A 16,206-nucleotide genomic window follows, 5' to 3' on the forward strand; every position below is an offset into this window, starting at 1 on the left:
AGGAACCTTGTGCTGGCAGTCCTGGGTGTCCCAAAAGTGTCCACAATGCCTGCCCAGAGCAGCTGATGCTGTGGGTCAGCTCTGGCAGCTGCCCAGGCAGGATCCAGGGGTTTCCAGCCCAGCCAGCTCTGAGTGGTGCCCAATTTTCACAAGGACCAAGGGCACAGAAGTTTCAGGAGAAGTAGCACAGCACATCCCAGCCCCCATCTGAGCACAGCTGATAAAGACAGTGTAGACACAGCCCTTGTCAGTGAGGATTTTTATTATCCCATTGCTCTTGTTTTACTAGACCTGCTGAACCTGTATATCTTCATGCTTTCAGATACTCCTCTTTCTTGACTATGTTTCTTTCTGCAACCTTTTTCCTTTTCTAATTTTCTGTTTTCTTCATTTTCTCTGTTGTTTTTCCTATTCTCTGGACTCCTGACACGTTTTTTATTGCTATGTGCTATGTGGTTGTGCCCCATTCCCCCACTGCTGTGCCATGTATAGCCCTGTAACTCTGCTCTGAGCTTTTCACTTCTGAGGGGCTCAAGAACAGCATTGCTGTTTCGTGCTGGTGCTGTCCTGCTAGGGAAGCTGAGCACAGGCATGATCCAAAGTGGATCCATTCTGCAGCAGGAAACCCCCATTTCTGTCTGCTCTCCTTCCTGCAGGGACTGCATCCTGCTCTGCTCCCTGAACAGTGCCACCAGCTTTGTTGCTGGCTTTGCCATTTTCTCTGTGCTGGGCTTCATGGCTCGAGAGCAGGGCGTACCTATTTCACAAGTGGCTGAATCAGGTGAGTTTTTCTGGGAGGCTTCAGAGCCAAGGGAAAACAAAGAGCCTGAAGGGGAGGGCACTCTTCAGAGGTGACACCCAAGGTGTTCTCTACATCCTCCATTGCTGTGGGTGTCTGCAGAGAGGTCTGCAGGACCAGTACCCCTCAGCACAGCTTCCAGCCGTGGCTGGGCAAGGAGCTGTGGCAATAGGAGCTCTGAAGAGGTGTGTGAGCTGCTCTGTGCTGCAGGCGCTGGTGTGGGGGCACACTCGCTCATCCTGTGCTCTGTTGGCAGGTCCTGGCCTGGCTTTCATAGCGTATCCAACAGCAGTAACAATGATGCCCGTGTCTCAGCTCTGGTCCTGCCTCTTCTTCCTCATGCTGATCTTCCTGGGACTGGACAGCCAGGTACACAAAGCCCCCTCCTCATCCCACATGCAGGAGCCTGTCCCCAGCCGAGCATTCCCAGGGTCATTGGAAGGGATAAGCTGGCTCTGTGCTTTGCTGTACTTTCAGTAGGTTTCTGTACATTGTATGCAGTATTTTCACCCTGTGGGAGCCCAGAGCCAGGGCCAATGGCAGGCCAGAGCTTATGTGAGCTGGCATCTCTGCTGGCATCTTCTCCCTGTGTGTATGTGAGGATGTCCCAGCTACACCCCCCAAAACTGTGCACCCTGCAGAGCGAGGCCCAGCGCAGGGCAGGGCAGTCTGGGACAGGGAATTGGGCCATTTTCTCCCAGCTGCATCCCACCAGAGCAATCCCTGTGTCCTCACTGGTGTGCCTTGTCTTACATCCCAAATCCCTGTTATGGCAGGAGCAAACCCTGCAGAGTGCAGAGTGCAGCTCTGCTGCTGGCACGAGGGAGCAGGGGGTGTCCTGCATGTCCAGCAAGAGGGTGTTCTGCTCAGGCTCAGCTCTGTGATACCTCAGCCCTTGTGAGGTATAATAATATATAATCAGGTCTTTTTCCTCTGTTTCTGCTGGCCTTTGTTGGGGGCAAGACAGATGAAAAGAAAAAATGAAAAAATAAGGATTTGGGTGGCAGGAGGACAGAAAGAACAGTGAGGGGAAGTGCGTGCTTGGGGAAGGAGAGACGCTGATTTCTCTGACTTGTTTTCCTCTGCAGTTTGTCTGTGTGGAAAGCCTGGTGACAGCTATTATTGACATGTTCCCAGGAGTATTTCGGAAGAAGGGGCGCCGGGAGCTGCTGATCCTGGCCATTGCTGTCATGTGCTACCTGCTGGGCTTGCTGCTGGTCACCGAGGTGAGGCAGGAGGAGCTGGGCTGTACAGCACCAAACCCCCTGCTGCACAGACAGACAGACTGCTGCACAGACAGACAGACTGCTGCACAGACTGCTCTGGGCACAGCCAGCCAGCCTGTCCTCAGTGCTGTTAATTGTGTCTCATTTCCAGAGCGTGAGCTGCTGTCCCTCACAGCCAGCGCTGCTCTGACCCCGTGGGGCTCTGGGGCATCACTGAGCCCTCCCCTGGTCCCACAGCCCAGAGAGGCTGCCTGACACTCAGCTCTGTGCAAATTCCAGACCTGGCAGCTAAAACAAGCCGAGCTGTTTGAAAACAAGCTCCTCCAAGGGCAGTGATCATTTGCTGGCTGCTTTCCACACGGAGCAGAGCAGCAGGAGAGGAGCCTGGGGCTGATGGCTGTGCCAAAACCCTGCTGGAGCTGTGGGAAGCCTGTGATGCCGGCAGCAGCAGGAGCAGAGCTGTGCTGGTGTTTGCCCTGCATCTCTTCCTGCGTGGGGCTGGGCCCTGTGGGTACCACAAGCTTGGCTGGAGATCTTGGCACTCCTGTGCTGCCTCCAGCAGCTCTGCAGAGACAGCTAACTCCTGTTAAACCCCTGAGGCACAGATGGATCCTGGATCCCAGCTAAGGATCTGCTGAGGGCAGCACCTACTGTAATCAATTTGAGTGGCATTGTGTCTAGAGCCCTTCAGTGTTATTGGAAAGAATCTCCTTGACCTGGAGATTCTCCTTCTCTTGGAGAAGTCAAACTATCCATGGGCCTGTTCAGGCTGCTGATGGCAGCTCTGCAGGGCTCAGCTCAAAGTCAGAAGCAGCAGGAAAGCCAGGTGCCTCTGCCATTGCAGAGCTTGGAACTTGTGCAGAATGCAAGGCTGGATGAAGGTAAAACGAGGTGTCTGAATATCCTTGCTCAGGATCATGATTCTCTGGGTGCAAAGCTACACGCTGCTACACGCTGTTTCAAAAATGCTTCTGGGAACTTCCTAATTGCTTTAAAACAACCCCAAAAACAGGACCTCCTGCTCTTATGCACATAGGGGCCAGCCTAGCCCAGCAGCATCATAAAACAGGCATGAAAAACTCTCCTACCAGCAGGCTTGACTGTGGTTTTTGGAACAGAGTGAGGGCAGCCCCAAGAGAAGGCTCTTCTCCCACCTGCTCCTGGTTCAGTGTTCTGCTGTGTTGTTCTGCTTGCCCCACTCATTTTTCCCTGGCATGGAAAAGTCTTGTCATGGCTCTGTCTTCTCTACCTCTTCAACAGGGTGGCATGTACATCTTCCAGCTCTTTGACTACTATGCTGCCAGTGGCACATGCCTGCTCTTTGTGGCTGTTTTTGAAGTCATCTGTATAGGATGGGTGTATGGTAAGTGCAGGACAAAAATCTGGATAATTCTTTAGCAAGGCAGGAATGGGGAGTTGAGAAATGAGAGTGGATAGAAAAGACCCTCAGGGGGCAATGAAGTGCTGTAATTATGTTCTTTCTTGTCTAGTTTTCACTGTGTTTTCTTGCAACATTTCTTAATTGCTCCACATTTAGACTGGGAATGTTTGTTCTGTCTCTGTGGGTGCCTCAGACTGAACTACCTTGCTGTTCTTCCCATCTGCCCTTTGAATCAGAAAATCAGCTACAGAGGAGTGACTGCTGTTCTTTGGTGTCTGTCCCTGTCTGCTTACATTGTGCATTTAGCCTAGTCCTGCCACTTAATTTAACACGAAATTCTGGGATGCAAACTTGCTTTGTGTTAGTTCTGGGATGATTCCTGCTTCCTATTTACCCAGGCTATGATGGCACTCAGAAAGGAAATAGGAGGAGCTGCTTTGGCTTTCACTGAAGTCTGTAACTAAACTGCCCAGGAGCAGGATAAAACTGAGCTTCATGAGCTATCAGGATGAAACCAACTGCGTGTTATTCTGTGCAGTAAGAAGAGTCTCCTCTGAGATCCTGTGGGAGATCTCCTCCTGACCACAAAGGCTTCTCTCTGAAGCTTGTGTTAAGGCTGGTGGTTTTTGGGCAAAGCATCTTGTGTGTGATGCAGAGCAGCTGCTCCCTCTCTTTGCCTCATGGATACTTCATGGAGCCTCACACGTGTAAGGATTATGCCCAGCTGTAGCAGATGCCAGCTCAGACCACACCTCATCATCCCACACCCACACATCTGCTGGTCCCAGCTACTGCAGGCAGCACTGCCTTCATAACCTCAGGGAAAGATTGCAAACACAGCACCATGGTGGGTCTCAGTGTCAGGAGTGGATGCTCATAAAGGAATGCAATGTAAGAAAAATCAGGAGTGATACTTTCTGTCAGTGTTCTTCCAGCTTTTCGCAAATTATAACAGAACCATAGAACGGTTTGGAAGAAACCTTTAAAGCTCATCTAGTCCACCCTCTTGGCTACTTTCCACTTGACCAGGTTGCTCAAAGCCCTGTCTAACCTGGCCCTGAACATTTGCAATGGTAGTGTATTCACAGCTTCTCTGGGCAACCACTTCCATTGTCTCAGGATCTCCAGAGTCAAAAATTCCTTCCCTGTATCCACTCAAAACCTCTCTTTCAATTTACAACTGCCAGCCTTTGTCATGTCACTACAAGCCCCCTTTATATATTCAAAGGCTGCAACAAGGTCTCCCTGGAGCTTTTTTTTTTACCAGGCTGGACAGCCCAAACTCTCTCATTCTGTCCTCAAAGGACAGGTGCTCCAGTCCTCTCTCAGTTTTCATGGTCCTTCTCTGGGCCTGCAGCTCCATATCTTCCTTGTTCTGGGGGTCCAGAACCAGATGAAATACTCACCTTGTTGCCCAGGAATTTCCAGTCCCAGAAGTGAAATCTATTTATTTCTCTTCTGTTATTTTTTTCCAGTTGACTTGGCAAAGCATTTGTCATCCACAAAACGCTGCAGCAAGGAGTTCCATGGTTTTCTCAGGTGTTGTGTGAGGAGTCAATCTCTTTTCCTCTTTCTGAATCTGTCACCTGCCAGCTCCATTTGATGCCACCTTTGCCTTGTTGGGGCAGTCATTCCCTGTGTGCTCCTTTTGGTGTTTACACTTTTATAGAGGCTGCACTGGCTGCAGTGCAGTTGCTGATGAAGGCCTTACCACTTTCTCCAAACACTTTGTGTATAGCAGGAGCCAATTGCTAGTTTGGATAAACTCCTCTCTTGCTGAAAGGATAACCAGTCCAGCTGCTTGGTCTTGGGCTCCAGGGAATGCAAGAGAAGCAGATCCTTAAGAGAGATTTATTTTAGAAAGATGTCCTTCAAGGGAAGCTCACCTGACAGCTTGCAGTAACTGACCCTGGCCAGATTTTCATTTTGAGGCACCTTCTGCCCAGTCCTTTTGGGGTTTAAAGGGATGTGGGGATCCCCATCCATCTGTGACTGGATGGGGATCACCATTTTAGGTTAATTCACTAAACTGAATTATGTTTTCATGTTTAATGCCATTTTTACAGTCACACAGGCAATCACAGGCAATGAATAACAGGAGAGGTGATGCTGCCCCAGCAGCCTCCAAGGGAGATGGAGTAGCTGGGGACAGAGAAAAGGCCTTTTTTCTCACCACCATGGGTTCATTTGTGCCACTCCACACAGTGTGATTTTACCCTCCTGATGTCCTGCTTTGCATCCATTGGGATGATTCTGGTCCAAAACATAACCAGAGGGCCGAGGTGAGGCATTACAGTGGGGAAAAAGTGACTAGTGCTGATTAAAGGGTTTTTTTCCCCAGCCTTGGAATTGGCAGGGCTGAGCCTCTTGCTTACCCTGTGAAGAATTACAGCAGCTCTCCCAACACAAATAAGTGTTCTGAGTTTCCCCTCTCCCAGCACACTCGCCAGCCACCCACCACTTGGCAGCTTCCCCCTGCTGCCAGGCAGCTGCTCTCCAAAGACCCGAGGCTTTCCTCCTGCTGCTCCCTGCCTGTGGAAGGATGGCACAGCATCGCTGACCGTGTTCCCTGGAGGAGGTGCTGGGGGGGCTCTGGTGTCCCCTGCCCCTTCTCCGCTCCCCCTCCACTGTGGGACAGGCAGCGCTTCTGTAAGCAGGGCTGTGAGCACTGACATTCACTCCATGGTGCCTCCCAAATGTGCTGCAGAGGGCATTTTCCAGGCAGGCACAGCATGCACATTATGATCAGCTGTTCCAGGAGAAAGCAGGGGCCTCCCTCACTACAGGAGAGCCAGGGCTGAAATCATCAGGACTCTCCACAGCCAAAGCAAACCGATGCCAGAGGGTACCCTGGGCTAAACCCGTCCTGTGCAGTGATAAATCTGTCTCTGGTTCTGTTGCTCACATGCAGCATGGCTACCAGTGTGAAATGGCAGCTTCCTCCTGCCTGGATCCTGCCTGGATCCTGTCTGGGCACTGCCTGGATCCTGTCTGGATCCTGTCTGGATCCTGCCTGGATCCTGTCTGGATCCTGTCTGGGCACTGCCTGGATCTGTCTGGATCCTGTCTGGATCCTGTCTGGATCCTGCCTGGATCCTGTCTGGGCACTGCCTGGATCTGTCTGGATCCTGTCTGGATCCTGTCTGGATCCTGCCTGGATCCTGTCTGGGCACTGCCTGGATCCTGTCTGGATCCTGCCTGGATCCTGTCTGGGCACTGCCTGGATCTGTCTGGATCCTGTCTGGACCCTGCCTGGATCCTGTCTGGATCCTGTCTGGATCCTGTCTGGATCCTGTCTGGGCACTGCCTGGATCTGTCTGGATCCTGTCTGGATCCTGTCTGGATCCTGTCTGGATCCTGTCTGGATCCTGTCTGGGCACTGCCTGGATCTGTCTGGATCCTGTCTGGATCCTGTCTGGATCCTGCCTGGCTTGCTCTGGCTCTGTCTGGATCCTGTCTGGATCCTGCCTGGGCACTGCCTGGATCTGTCTGGATCCTGTCTGGACCCTGCCTGGATCCTGTCTGGATCCTGTCTGGACCCTGCCTGGCTTGCTCTGGCTGTGTGTGCTGAAGGCTCTCAGAGGTGCTGGCCATGAACAACCTCACCTGAATCTTTATGGGCCATAAAGGGCCTGCTCTGTGTGCCTGGTACCCAGAGGATGCACAGCTGTGCTGCCAGATGTGCAGCTGTGATGTCTCATGTGCAGGTGTGGTGCCAGATGTGCAGCTGTGGTGTCAGGATATGCAGCTGTGGTGCCAGATGTGCAGCTGTGGTGCCAGATGTGCAGCAGTGGTGTCACATGTGCAGTGGTGGTGCCAGATGTGCAGCTGTGGTGCCAGATGTGCAGCTGTGGTGCCACCACGGCTCCATTGCAGGCTCTTGGCACAGGATTGGTGCAGGTGTTGATGCTGCAGGTTCGAGAGAGGGAGCAGACACAAGCTTGGTGCTGTGGCACCCACAGTCATCACCTCTTGCAATGGTGTGGGTGAAATTTGATATAGATGAATGCAGATAAATGTAACTTGGGAGAAAAGACAGAGATCTTTTTTAATAGATTCCAAACTAGCAGAACTGTCAAACTCACTGGTTTTTGAACATGGTAAAATTCAAATGAAATCTTTGTCCCTTTTAATTTGGGTCTCATCTGCTGTTTTTATAAGCTGTGCAAAATGAGAAGGGCTCTGTAAGAAGAAGAGAAGGATGTGAGCAAACCTGCAGTTAGGTTCATGTGAAGTTTATTCCTGTGAGTTTACATGGCTAAATGATTTGCCAGAGGAGCACACAACCACGTTGAAGGTATATGGGGTTGATCAGCACGAGGGAAGTGGTGCCAGCATTCATGGTTAACTGTCCAGTGACTGCATCCCATCCTTCCTTGTCCTGGAATATTGGAGATAAAAGCAAACAGCTTTGTTCATTCCAACAAAAATCTCTTTGGGGAAGTTTTTTACAGTTTTCTCTGCAGGAGCTTTATCTAATCCTTCTGATGTGCTGGGAAGGAAGGGCACATTGCTCCAGAGTGTCCTCCAGCTTTTAATTTGCTCAAAAAGCTGGTGTTGAGTGGTTGAACTGATGACTTCTTAAGCTTGATTACTTTTTCATCTGCCTGTGAGATGTAGAATATATCAAGCCTCCTGTTGATATACCCTCTGAGGATGATCATGTCAGTCCCCATCACATCCCAGTATCATCACATCACCCACTCCTGCCACAGTGGCCATGGAAATTCAGGACCTGGCAGTTGTCCTGGACAAGGCCAGGTGGAGGCACATCATAATTAACAAAATAACTTGGGGGGATTTTTCTTGTTGGAGGATGGATGTGTGTATTCTTCTTTTTGTCTGGCATTTTTGTATTTCTTTAATTGTTATGTCTCTTTGACCAGATCCTAGATCTAGTGAAATTGGCAGGGAAACTACATCTGCCATGAAGTTGTATTATGAATTAGTTTATCTCTCATATATCTGCCATGACAGTGGGTTTCTGTGGAAGGCACTGTGCTGTGCTCATATTCTAAACTGCAATTCACATGATCTGTATCTCTTTTTTCTTTTTTTCACCCTGTGGAAGAGTTTGGCTTTCTGGCAAAATTAATTTTATATCCCATCTCCTTTCATCCCCAATATATTTTCAGAAGCACTATCTGGAGCCTCATGGTATTTACAGCTTGGGAGTTCTGTGGTGTAGGCTGGGCTCCCACACAAGGCTGCATGTCCCTTGATACACCACAGCTTGTCTTTGCTTGAGGCCACTTGTTAACTTGCCAACTCTGCACCAAGAGGTGTTCAAAGAACCATCCTCCCCCTTACCCCCTCCCCACAAATACTTCAAAAAGCTGGGTTTAAAAGAGATTTTCTGCAAGCATTAGTCATGGGACATAGAAAATAATGCGAAGAATTAAAAAAAAAAAAAAAAAAAAGAGCATACAGAATGTGCTTTTGTAGAATTACTATATTTAAGGGAAACATAATATGAGAGATTTTAATTCTGAGACATAAAACCCACAAACCAAAATAAAATTCACCAAACCCCAAGCACTCACAAGTGTGGCCAGTTCTTCAGGCACATATTTGGCCTAGTCCAGCATATAAAGAAGCAAATTCTTATCACATCAGCAAATGGAACTGTGGCCTGACCATGGGTTCACAGATGGATGAACATCCCCAAAAGCAGAATCCTTCTTTAACAGCTAAGCACCAAGATAAAGCTTTAATAAGACAAATACGGTATTATTTCATCCCAGAGGTGCTTAAGTGGTAGCTCTTTTTCTGGACAGACTAGCTCAATTTTTTTTGTCTAATATTGTCTTGTTTTGCCTGAGGCAGTCTGGTATCTCTGGGTAGTTTTGGTTGGAAAGGTGCTAGGGCACCTTATAATGACTTTTTGATTTTTCTTCATTTTACATCTCCTTCTGGCCAACATTAGGCTCCTGATACTTGAAGACACCCCAGAGTTTATTGCAAGGTCTGCTGAAATCCATCTGCATTTTGTTGTCTCCTCCCTGCCATTGCATGAGTTTGCTCTTCGTGCTTTGGGTTGGGAAGAGTCAATGGTTGGAGTCTGGCTGGTGGCAGCACTTTTAGGTTCTTTCCTGAGGTAAATCCCATTCCAGGGCACCACAAGGTTTAGATGGGTCCCACACACTGTGAACAAAGCAACCCAGTAAGTGAAACTAATGAGAAGGGAAGGAGGAGATCAGAGCCCAGCAGACACTCTCACTGGACGGTACAGCAGCACCTGCAGATGGAAGCTTTGGTTTTCAGAAGAGTTTCAATTCCCAGGTTTTCTGAGTTTATGATAGAATATTCTGTGGAAGACAGGCTCTTGGGATGACAGGGGTCCTGCCCAACTCAGAGGTGATTCTTGACATGATTTCCCTGGCATACCAATGTTTATTTACGAAGAGAAGCTTTTGTTAGGTGTTCCCCACTCACACAATCCCTTATGCTTCACCTGCAAGAGCTTTCCCTGGCTGCTCTGTCAAGCAGGCACCTCTCTTTTCCCTGGGCATGGGCTGCATCTTCTCACTCTCAGCTGCTGAGGGACTGTGCTTCTCTTCAGTGTCAATCTTTCTGACACTTATGGATGAACTTCAACCCCTCCATCTCTATTTAGCCACTGATTTTCAGTGCCAGAAAGCCCCATCTCCTGCTGCTCTGTTGTCAGGATAGCCACGTTTTCAGCAGGAGCAATAAAAACACCAAGGATAAAGATAGTTTGGGATCTGATGTGAATAGGGGTTGAAGGAAACAAAACCAATCTGACCTGTGGCTTTGTGCTGGTTGGTGGCCAAGGTGCCGACCGCTTCTACGACAACATTGAGGACATGATTGGCTTCCGGCCGTGGCCCTTGATCAAGATTTGCTGGCTGGTGTTCACCCCAGGGCTGTGCTTGGTAAGTGCAATTATGACATCATGACATGTCACTCTGGGTCTCCACATTCTCAGTAGAAAAGGCTGATTTATCTCCCAGGTGCTGCTGTAAAGTTTTCAAACTGCTGTGGAGAGGTAGAAGCTTGTCCATAGATGAGGTAGCTATTTATTTCCTTTTAAAAGCCTGTTTTGCCTGGAAAATTAATTGAACCTTATTTTATTAATTGAAAATCCAATTGCTTATTGGAAGACAAAAGGAAATATGTCCCCAAAGCCTGGAAAGGTTTGGTCAAATCACCTATGAGTAGAAGAGCAGCAAATTACCCTGTTCTGAAATACTTGCTTCGAGTCTCTGCTCCTGGGACTGCCCATAGTTCAGAAACACCTTTCTGCAGCCATTTGTTTTCTGTGTTATTAAATCTCTTCCAAAACTTCTGTGGCTGAGTTTAAATAAAATGCACCCAAGTTCTGGCAAGTTCTTGCCTGTTTTGAATTTATGTCCAGTCTTGCTCCACTGATTTTTACATGTTTTCTCAGCCAAATTCTGTTCTTGTATCTGATGCTGAGAGTTGTTTTCTTTGACCTCAGTGGAACACAGATGAGATCTATAGCTACAACTTACAAAAGATTCCAAGTCCTTTGTCCCCAGGCTTCAGCAGGACTTGAAGATCTGGGAAATTTTCAAACCAGTCCAAATTGTCTGAGAGCTTTGGAGCTAGAGAGCCCCAGGAGGGCTAAATCTGTGTCCGTGCTGTTGTTCTGGAGTGTTTCTGCCAGGCAGAACAACAATTCTTGTCTTTGATTTGAATAAATTGCTGTTTCAGTGTTGCTGGACCCTGGAAGCTGCTGCCAGCTTTGCTTATGTTGAGCTCTTCAGAAGCCTGAAGGCTTTGCACTGCAGAGATGTTCTGGCAGGCAGCACACAGCAGGCTCTGGTCTTTTACACCCTGGGGACAGCCAGGTCCCTGCTGCCACCCCTGCCAGTCCCTGCAGGGTGGCCGGGCTTGCCTGCCCCTCTGCTCTCATTCTGTTTGTGTTTTCTGCTCCCCAGGGCGTTTTCCTGTTTTCCTTGATCAAGTACACACCCTTGAAATACAACAATTCCTACGAGTACCCACCCTGGGGCTACCTGCTGGGCTGGCTGATGGCACTCTCCTCCATGGTCTGCATTCCTCTCTATGCCATCTTCATCCTCCTGAAAACCAAAGGACCCCTGAAACAGGTACTGGGATTGTGGTCACTGGGCCAGACGGTTCAGGATGGGCCCCAGGGAGGAGCTACACTGAACATTTAAAAGTCTTCACAGCTCCCACCAAAATCAATGGAGAGCCACTCGGCAGAGGAAAGGAAAGGGTTTGATGGTGTTTTTCCCATTGCCACAGAAAATGTCTGTGGTGTAAATTGCTGACATCCGAGCAGCAGCAGCAGCAGCTCGGTGAGAATGCTGCAGAGAATCGCTCACAGCCCAGATGTGAGCTCAGAGGTGCAGTAATGGTCACTGAGAGCAGCAGCAGCAGCAGCTCGGTGAGGATGCTGCAGAGCAGAGGATCGCTCACGGCCAGATGTGAGCTCAGAGGTGCAGTAATGGTCACTGAGAGCAGCAGCAGCAGCTCGGTGAGAATGCTGCAGAGAATCGCTCACAGCCAGATGTGAGCTCAGAGGTGCAGTAATGGTCACTGAGAGCAGCAGCAGCAGCTTGGTGAGAATGCTGCAGAGCAGAGGATCGCTCACGGCCAGATGTGAGCTCAGAGGTGCAGTAATGGTCACTGAGAGCAGCAGCAGCAGCAGCAGCAGCTCGGTGAGGATGCTGCAGAGCAGAGGATCGCTCACAGCCCAGATGTGAGCTCAGAGGTGCAGTAATGGTCACTGAGAGCAGCAGCAGCAGCTCGGTGAGGATGCTGCAGGGCAGAGAATCGCTCACAGCCCAGATGTGAGCTCAGAGGTGCAGTAATGGTCACTGAGAGCAGCAGCAGCAGCTCGGTGAGGATGCTGCAGAGCAGAGGATCGCTCACAGCCAGATGTGAGCTCAGAGACACAAGAATGGTCATTGAGAGCAGCAGCAGCGAGCCTGCTCTCCTCACCCTTTGGCAGAGGGGCAGAGGAGGCTGGCGTGGCTCTCCAGATGCCTTTGCCCCCAGCAATGGCTGTGGGTCACTGTTGGCCGTCAGTTTGCTCGTCAGCCTGATTACCAGTTGTTCTAATTCGCTGTTCTTCCTCTCCTCAGCGGCTGATGCAGTTGCTGTCCCCGGCCCAGGAGCTGCCGCAGCCCGGGAGGAAGCGCATGGGAGCGGCTGCTGCGAGGCCCGAGGGATGGTCCCCGCCAGTCCAGGAGGTGCTCAGCATCACAGAGAGAGAAACACACTTCTGAGGCACCCGGGATGTTTCCTCCGTAACCCAGACTGGTTCGCTCTCTGCTTCCCAAAGCGGTTTCTTTTCCCTTCTCTCGCTCACAGCCGGGACAGTTCCTCTCCTTGCAGCCAGCTGTTCGCACCCTCTGCCAGCAGCGTTCCTCTGTTTCTCTGACACCCTGGGGACAGCTCCTCCTCCGGAGGCTGCAGCACGCTTTTGTCAGGAGTGCCCTTCATTGCTGACACCGCCTGGGAAGAGAAAAACAACATTGGAGCAAAAAAAGAAAAAAATGAAGAAAAAAAGAAAAAAAGGGGGGGAAGTGCATTCCTGTTGGGAGGAGGAAAAGAAACCACAGTCGTGAAGGTGGTGAGAGAGAGCAGAGATTAAAGGTGTGAAGGAACCAAGTCAGGGATGCAAAAGCATGAAACGATGGGCCGTCAGCTCAGGAAATAAGTAAACTGGTTCAGCAGTACATAAGAAGCTGGAGGATGAGAAAGGAAAGTGCATTTCTAGGCCACCTCTGTACAGGGGAGAGAGGCAGGAACATATCACAGGCAGTGACAAAAGGAGGCTGCAGTGCCAGCAGCCACAGCCTCAGCTGTCCCTGGGAGGAGAGGAGAGGCAGGGTGCTCGATGTGCTCAATGCAATCCGAGCTGCTCCTGATGGATCTCAGGGCACTCTCAGCCTGGAAAAGGGGTGAGGAATGACTACCTAGGGCACTTGCTCTTGGTCAGAACTACACAGCCCAGTGAAAACCTATCCAAGAGTGAAACCAATGAATATTTGACAATTCTGTCAGAAAATTCATGGGGTGCAAGAAAAGTCCCAGAGCAGTTGGTAAGAAAAGGAAAAAGAGCTGCAGCACAGCTGGGAAAATGAGACCCTGAGGATTGCACGCCCACAAATTTAACTGCACTGCTGGGGCATTTTGTAGAGGGATTTTTGGAGGAGTTGATGGGCCTGGTCCTGTGCTGCAGAGCGGCTTTGGGAAGAGGGTGGGAGAGCGATTGCACTGCCTTGGCTTTGTGCAGATGACTGCTCAGGGGATAAGGAAAACATAATCAAGCACAATAATCATCAGCTCAGGCAAGATAAAGCAAAGTTAATAGGTAATATGGCTTCACTGGAAGCAGATTGTGTCGAATTAAAGTTTGGTTGTTGCCAGGGTAGTCAAAAATGTGAGGCAATGGGTGGGAGGAAATGTGCTCTGATGGCGGGTTTGGTGCAGTGCCAGATGAGTGTGTCCTGTGGAGGCTGGGGCTGTAAAGCTCCCTGCCAAACCCTGCTTCAATGCCTATCAAAAATCCACAGCTAAACCCGGCAGAGGAGCCAGCGGCAGGAGCCTGGCTGCGATCGAGGGTCCACGCGCTGCTGCAGCTCTGGCACATCCAGCCACGCCAGGGAATGGCCATCCAAATGAATCACAGATGCCACAGGCTCCATCCCCTTGGTCCTTGTTCCCAGTAATTGCTTTTCCCTGTGCTGTGCAGAGATAAACCACGGGCGCCGACAGCAAGCGCAGAACTCGGGCCTGGTGTGATCTCCGCACCTGCTGCCATTGCTATGGGAACCTTATCTGCTGCAGCTTCCTCCAACTGCACAATTAGCACAGGGCAACCTTCCCCCTGCTCATTTCCTTCCCTTTAAAAACTAAAAAACTACAAACTGCCGGTGAAATGAGCGCTGAACGTCAAGTATCAGGATTTGTACCTCTCTGGGAAATTATCATTTGAGATGTTTTCCTGTGGAAGGTGGAGGAAGCTGGCAGACCTGGTTCACATTCCCTGCAAAGAACTGCAGCACCACATAGGACACCATTTATTGTGTTTGTATTTTTAAAGAGCTGAATGTCATACTGCAAATAGCTGTGGGAAGAGCTTAGCACCCAGAGGCTCGCAGTCAGGGCTCGTGGTAAGCAGTTTGGTGATTTCTCCTCTCCCTCCCACCAGTGTTGCTCATCATTTGGTGGGGGAAGTATCTCCCCAATCTTGACTCTTGCACAATCCTTGGTAGGACATTTAGCCCCTTTGTTCCTGCTGCCATGCCTTTAAGATGTGAGGTAGTGTCGTGCTGCCAGAGAAGTAATGGAGATGTGCTCACTTCTTTTTCTGAGGCAGTTGAGTAACACTGCAAAAATCCTAGATAGAAACAAACAACTTCAGTTTGGAACACAAATGTGGTGCTGTGTTATTGACTGCATGAACCTGTTCCTCTTGCTCATGTATAATCTGACAATAGCATCCCACCTCTGCCAGGAAGCAACTTATTCTAATAAAGCTAGAGGAGGCATTGCTGTGCCCATTGAAAACAACCATAAAATTCTCGGGACCAGGAAATTAATCCAGTTTCTTTGGATGGAATTGACAAAGTTTCAGGAATTTTAAGTCAAAGCTCAGTGACCCAGTGTCATTTAATTCCCTTTCCTTTAAAAATGAAACCACCCAGCTGGGGGAAGAGGGGGGAATGCCAGCAGTGGTTGATTTTTGCTGTGTGACCCCAGCACAATCAGAGACTGAGCAGTGCTTTGTTAAATTTCTACAAATGTCTCAGGCACTCTGCATGCACATGGCAGATCTGACAGGTCTCCATCAACTCTGGAACTGGGCACCTCTGGAGATCTCTGAGTCTGATGGGAAAGTGCTCCTGTCCTGCACACCACCAGGAATACACTGCTGAAGGGTTGGTGTGCACAGGAGGGAGAGATTTGGGGTTTTTCCCCTGTAATTGTTAATAACATGCCAAGACATGATGCATTTGAGGCTGAAGTCCAAGAGAAGATATGAGGTTTTCATACTGTGCTGCTCCTCCCAGCTGGAATTAAAACACTGTACAGAAGAAAGGACACCTGTAAACACCTAACTACCACTTCTGGGTTTCCAGTTTGTTTGTTCTGCTTTGGTTTTTTGGTTTTTTGATTTGTTGTTTTGGCTTTTTTTCTTCATAAAAAGGCCATTTTTCATCCCTCTCTCCGGAAGAAAAAGACAGAACAAAGTTTGTTAAAAAAGAAATCAAGCCAAAAGATCTTGTATTATCCTTCTCCATCCTGTTATTCCTGTCCCCCCCCCACTTCAGCCTTCCCTCCCTTCTTCCTTTGACAGTGACAAATGGCAAAAAAAAAGGAAATGGTCATTGAAACCTTGTACTGGACAAAATTTGAAGAAAGAAAGATAAAACAATCAAATATCACCAGGATATCTTCAGCTTTTGTGACTCTGACCCCCAACATAGTTTTTTGGGAGAAGGAGAATTGCAGTGGGAATTCTTCTGGGCTCTCAAACGTTCTTCTGTCCCAGGGGCTCACAGCAGCACTCAGGGAAAGGACAGTGAGTGCTGTGGTTTCCAGTGAGCTGGAGGTGCAGCCATGGCCTCCTCCAGCCCTCACCCCATCCTTTGGGCTGCACAGAACCCCTGGCCAGCATTGCCCTCCTGCAGGGGTAACACCAAGGGCTGCAGCCTCAGCTCCAGCCTGAGCAAAGCCCTCGGCTTCCCCTGCGCAGCTATTGCAGCCTGCCGAGGGTGGGAAGATGAAGGAGGGCAGCAGGGACTGAGCTGGAGGAAATTAAATCTCTTAGAAGA

At 49.6% G+C, this 16,206-nt stretch overlaps 1 protein-coding gene across 2 annotated transcripts in view; it reads left to right on the forward strand.

Annotated features, from left to right (window-relative positions):
- The window catches only part of SLC6A12 (solute carrier family 6 member 12), a 36,044-nt gene extending 22,123 nt beyond the window's left edge, over positions 1–13,921 (forward strand). For both annotated transcript variants that reach the window (XM_058852954.1, XM_058852955.1), the window contains exons 9-15: positions 657–781; positions 1,056–1,168; positions 1,888–2,025; positions 3,286–3,388; positions 10,202–10,302; positions 11,332–11,502; positions 12,505–13,921. In XM_058852954.1, the coding sequence (XP_058708937.1) occupies positions 657–781; positions 1,056–1,168; positions 1,888–2,025; positions 3,286–3,388; positions 10,202–10,302; positions 11,332–11,502; positions 12,505–12,648 (895 nt within the window). In that variant the 3' untranslated portion in view covers positions 12,649–13,921. The remainder of the gene's footprint in view (positions 1–656; positions 782–1,055; positions 1,169–1,887; positions 2,026–3,285; positions 3,389–10,201; positions 10,303–11,331; positions 11,503–12,504) is intronic.
- Positions 13,922–16,206: the final 2,285 nt, after the last annotated feature.

This window comes from Poecile atricapillus, chromosome 18, assembly GCF_030490865.1.
Source record: "Poecile atricapillus isolate bPoeAtr1 chromosome 18, bPoeAtr1.hap1, whole genome shotgun sequence".
Taxonomy (NCBI): Eukaryota; Metazoa; Chordata; class Aves; order Passeriformes; family Paridae; genus Poecile; species Poecile atricapillus.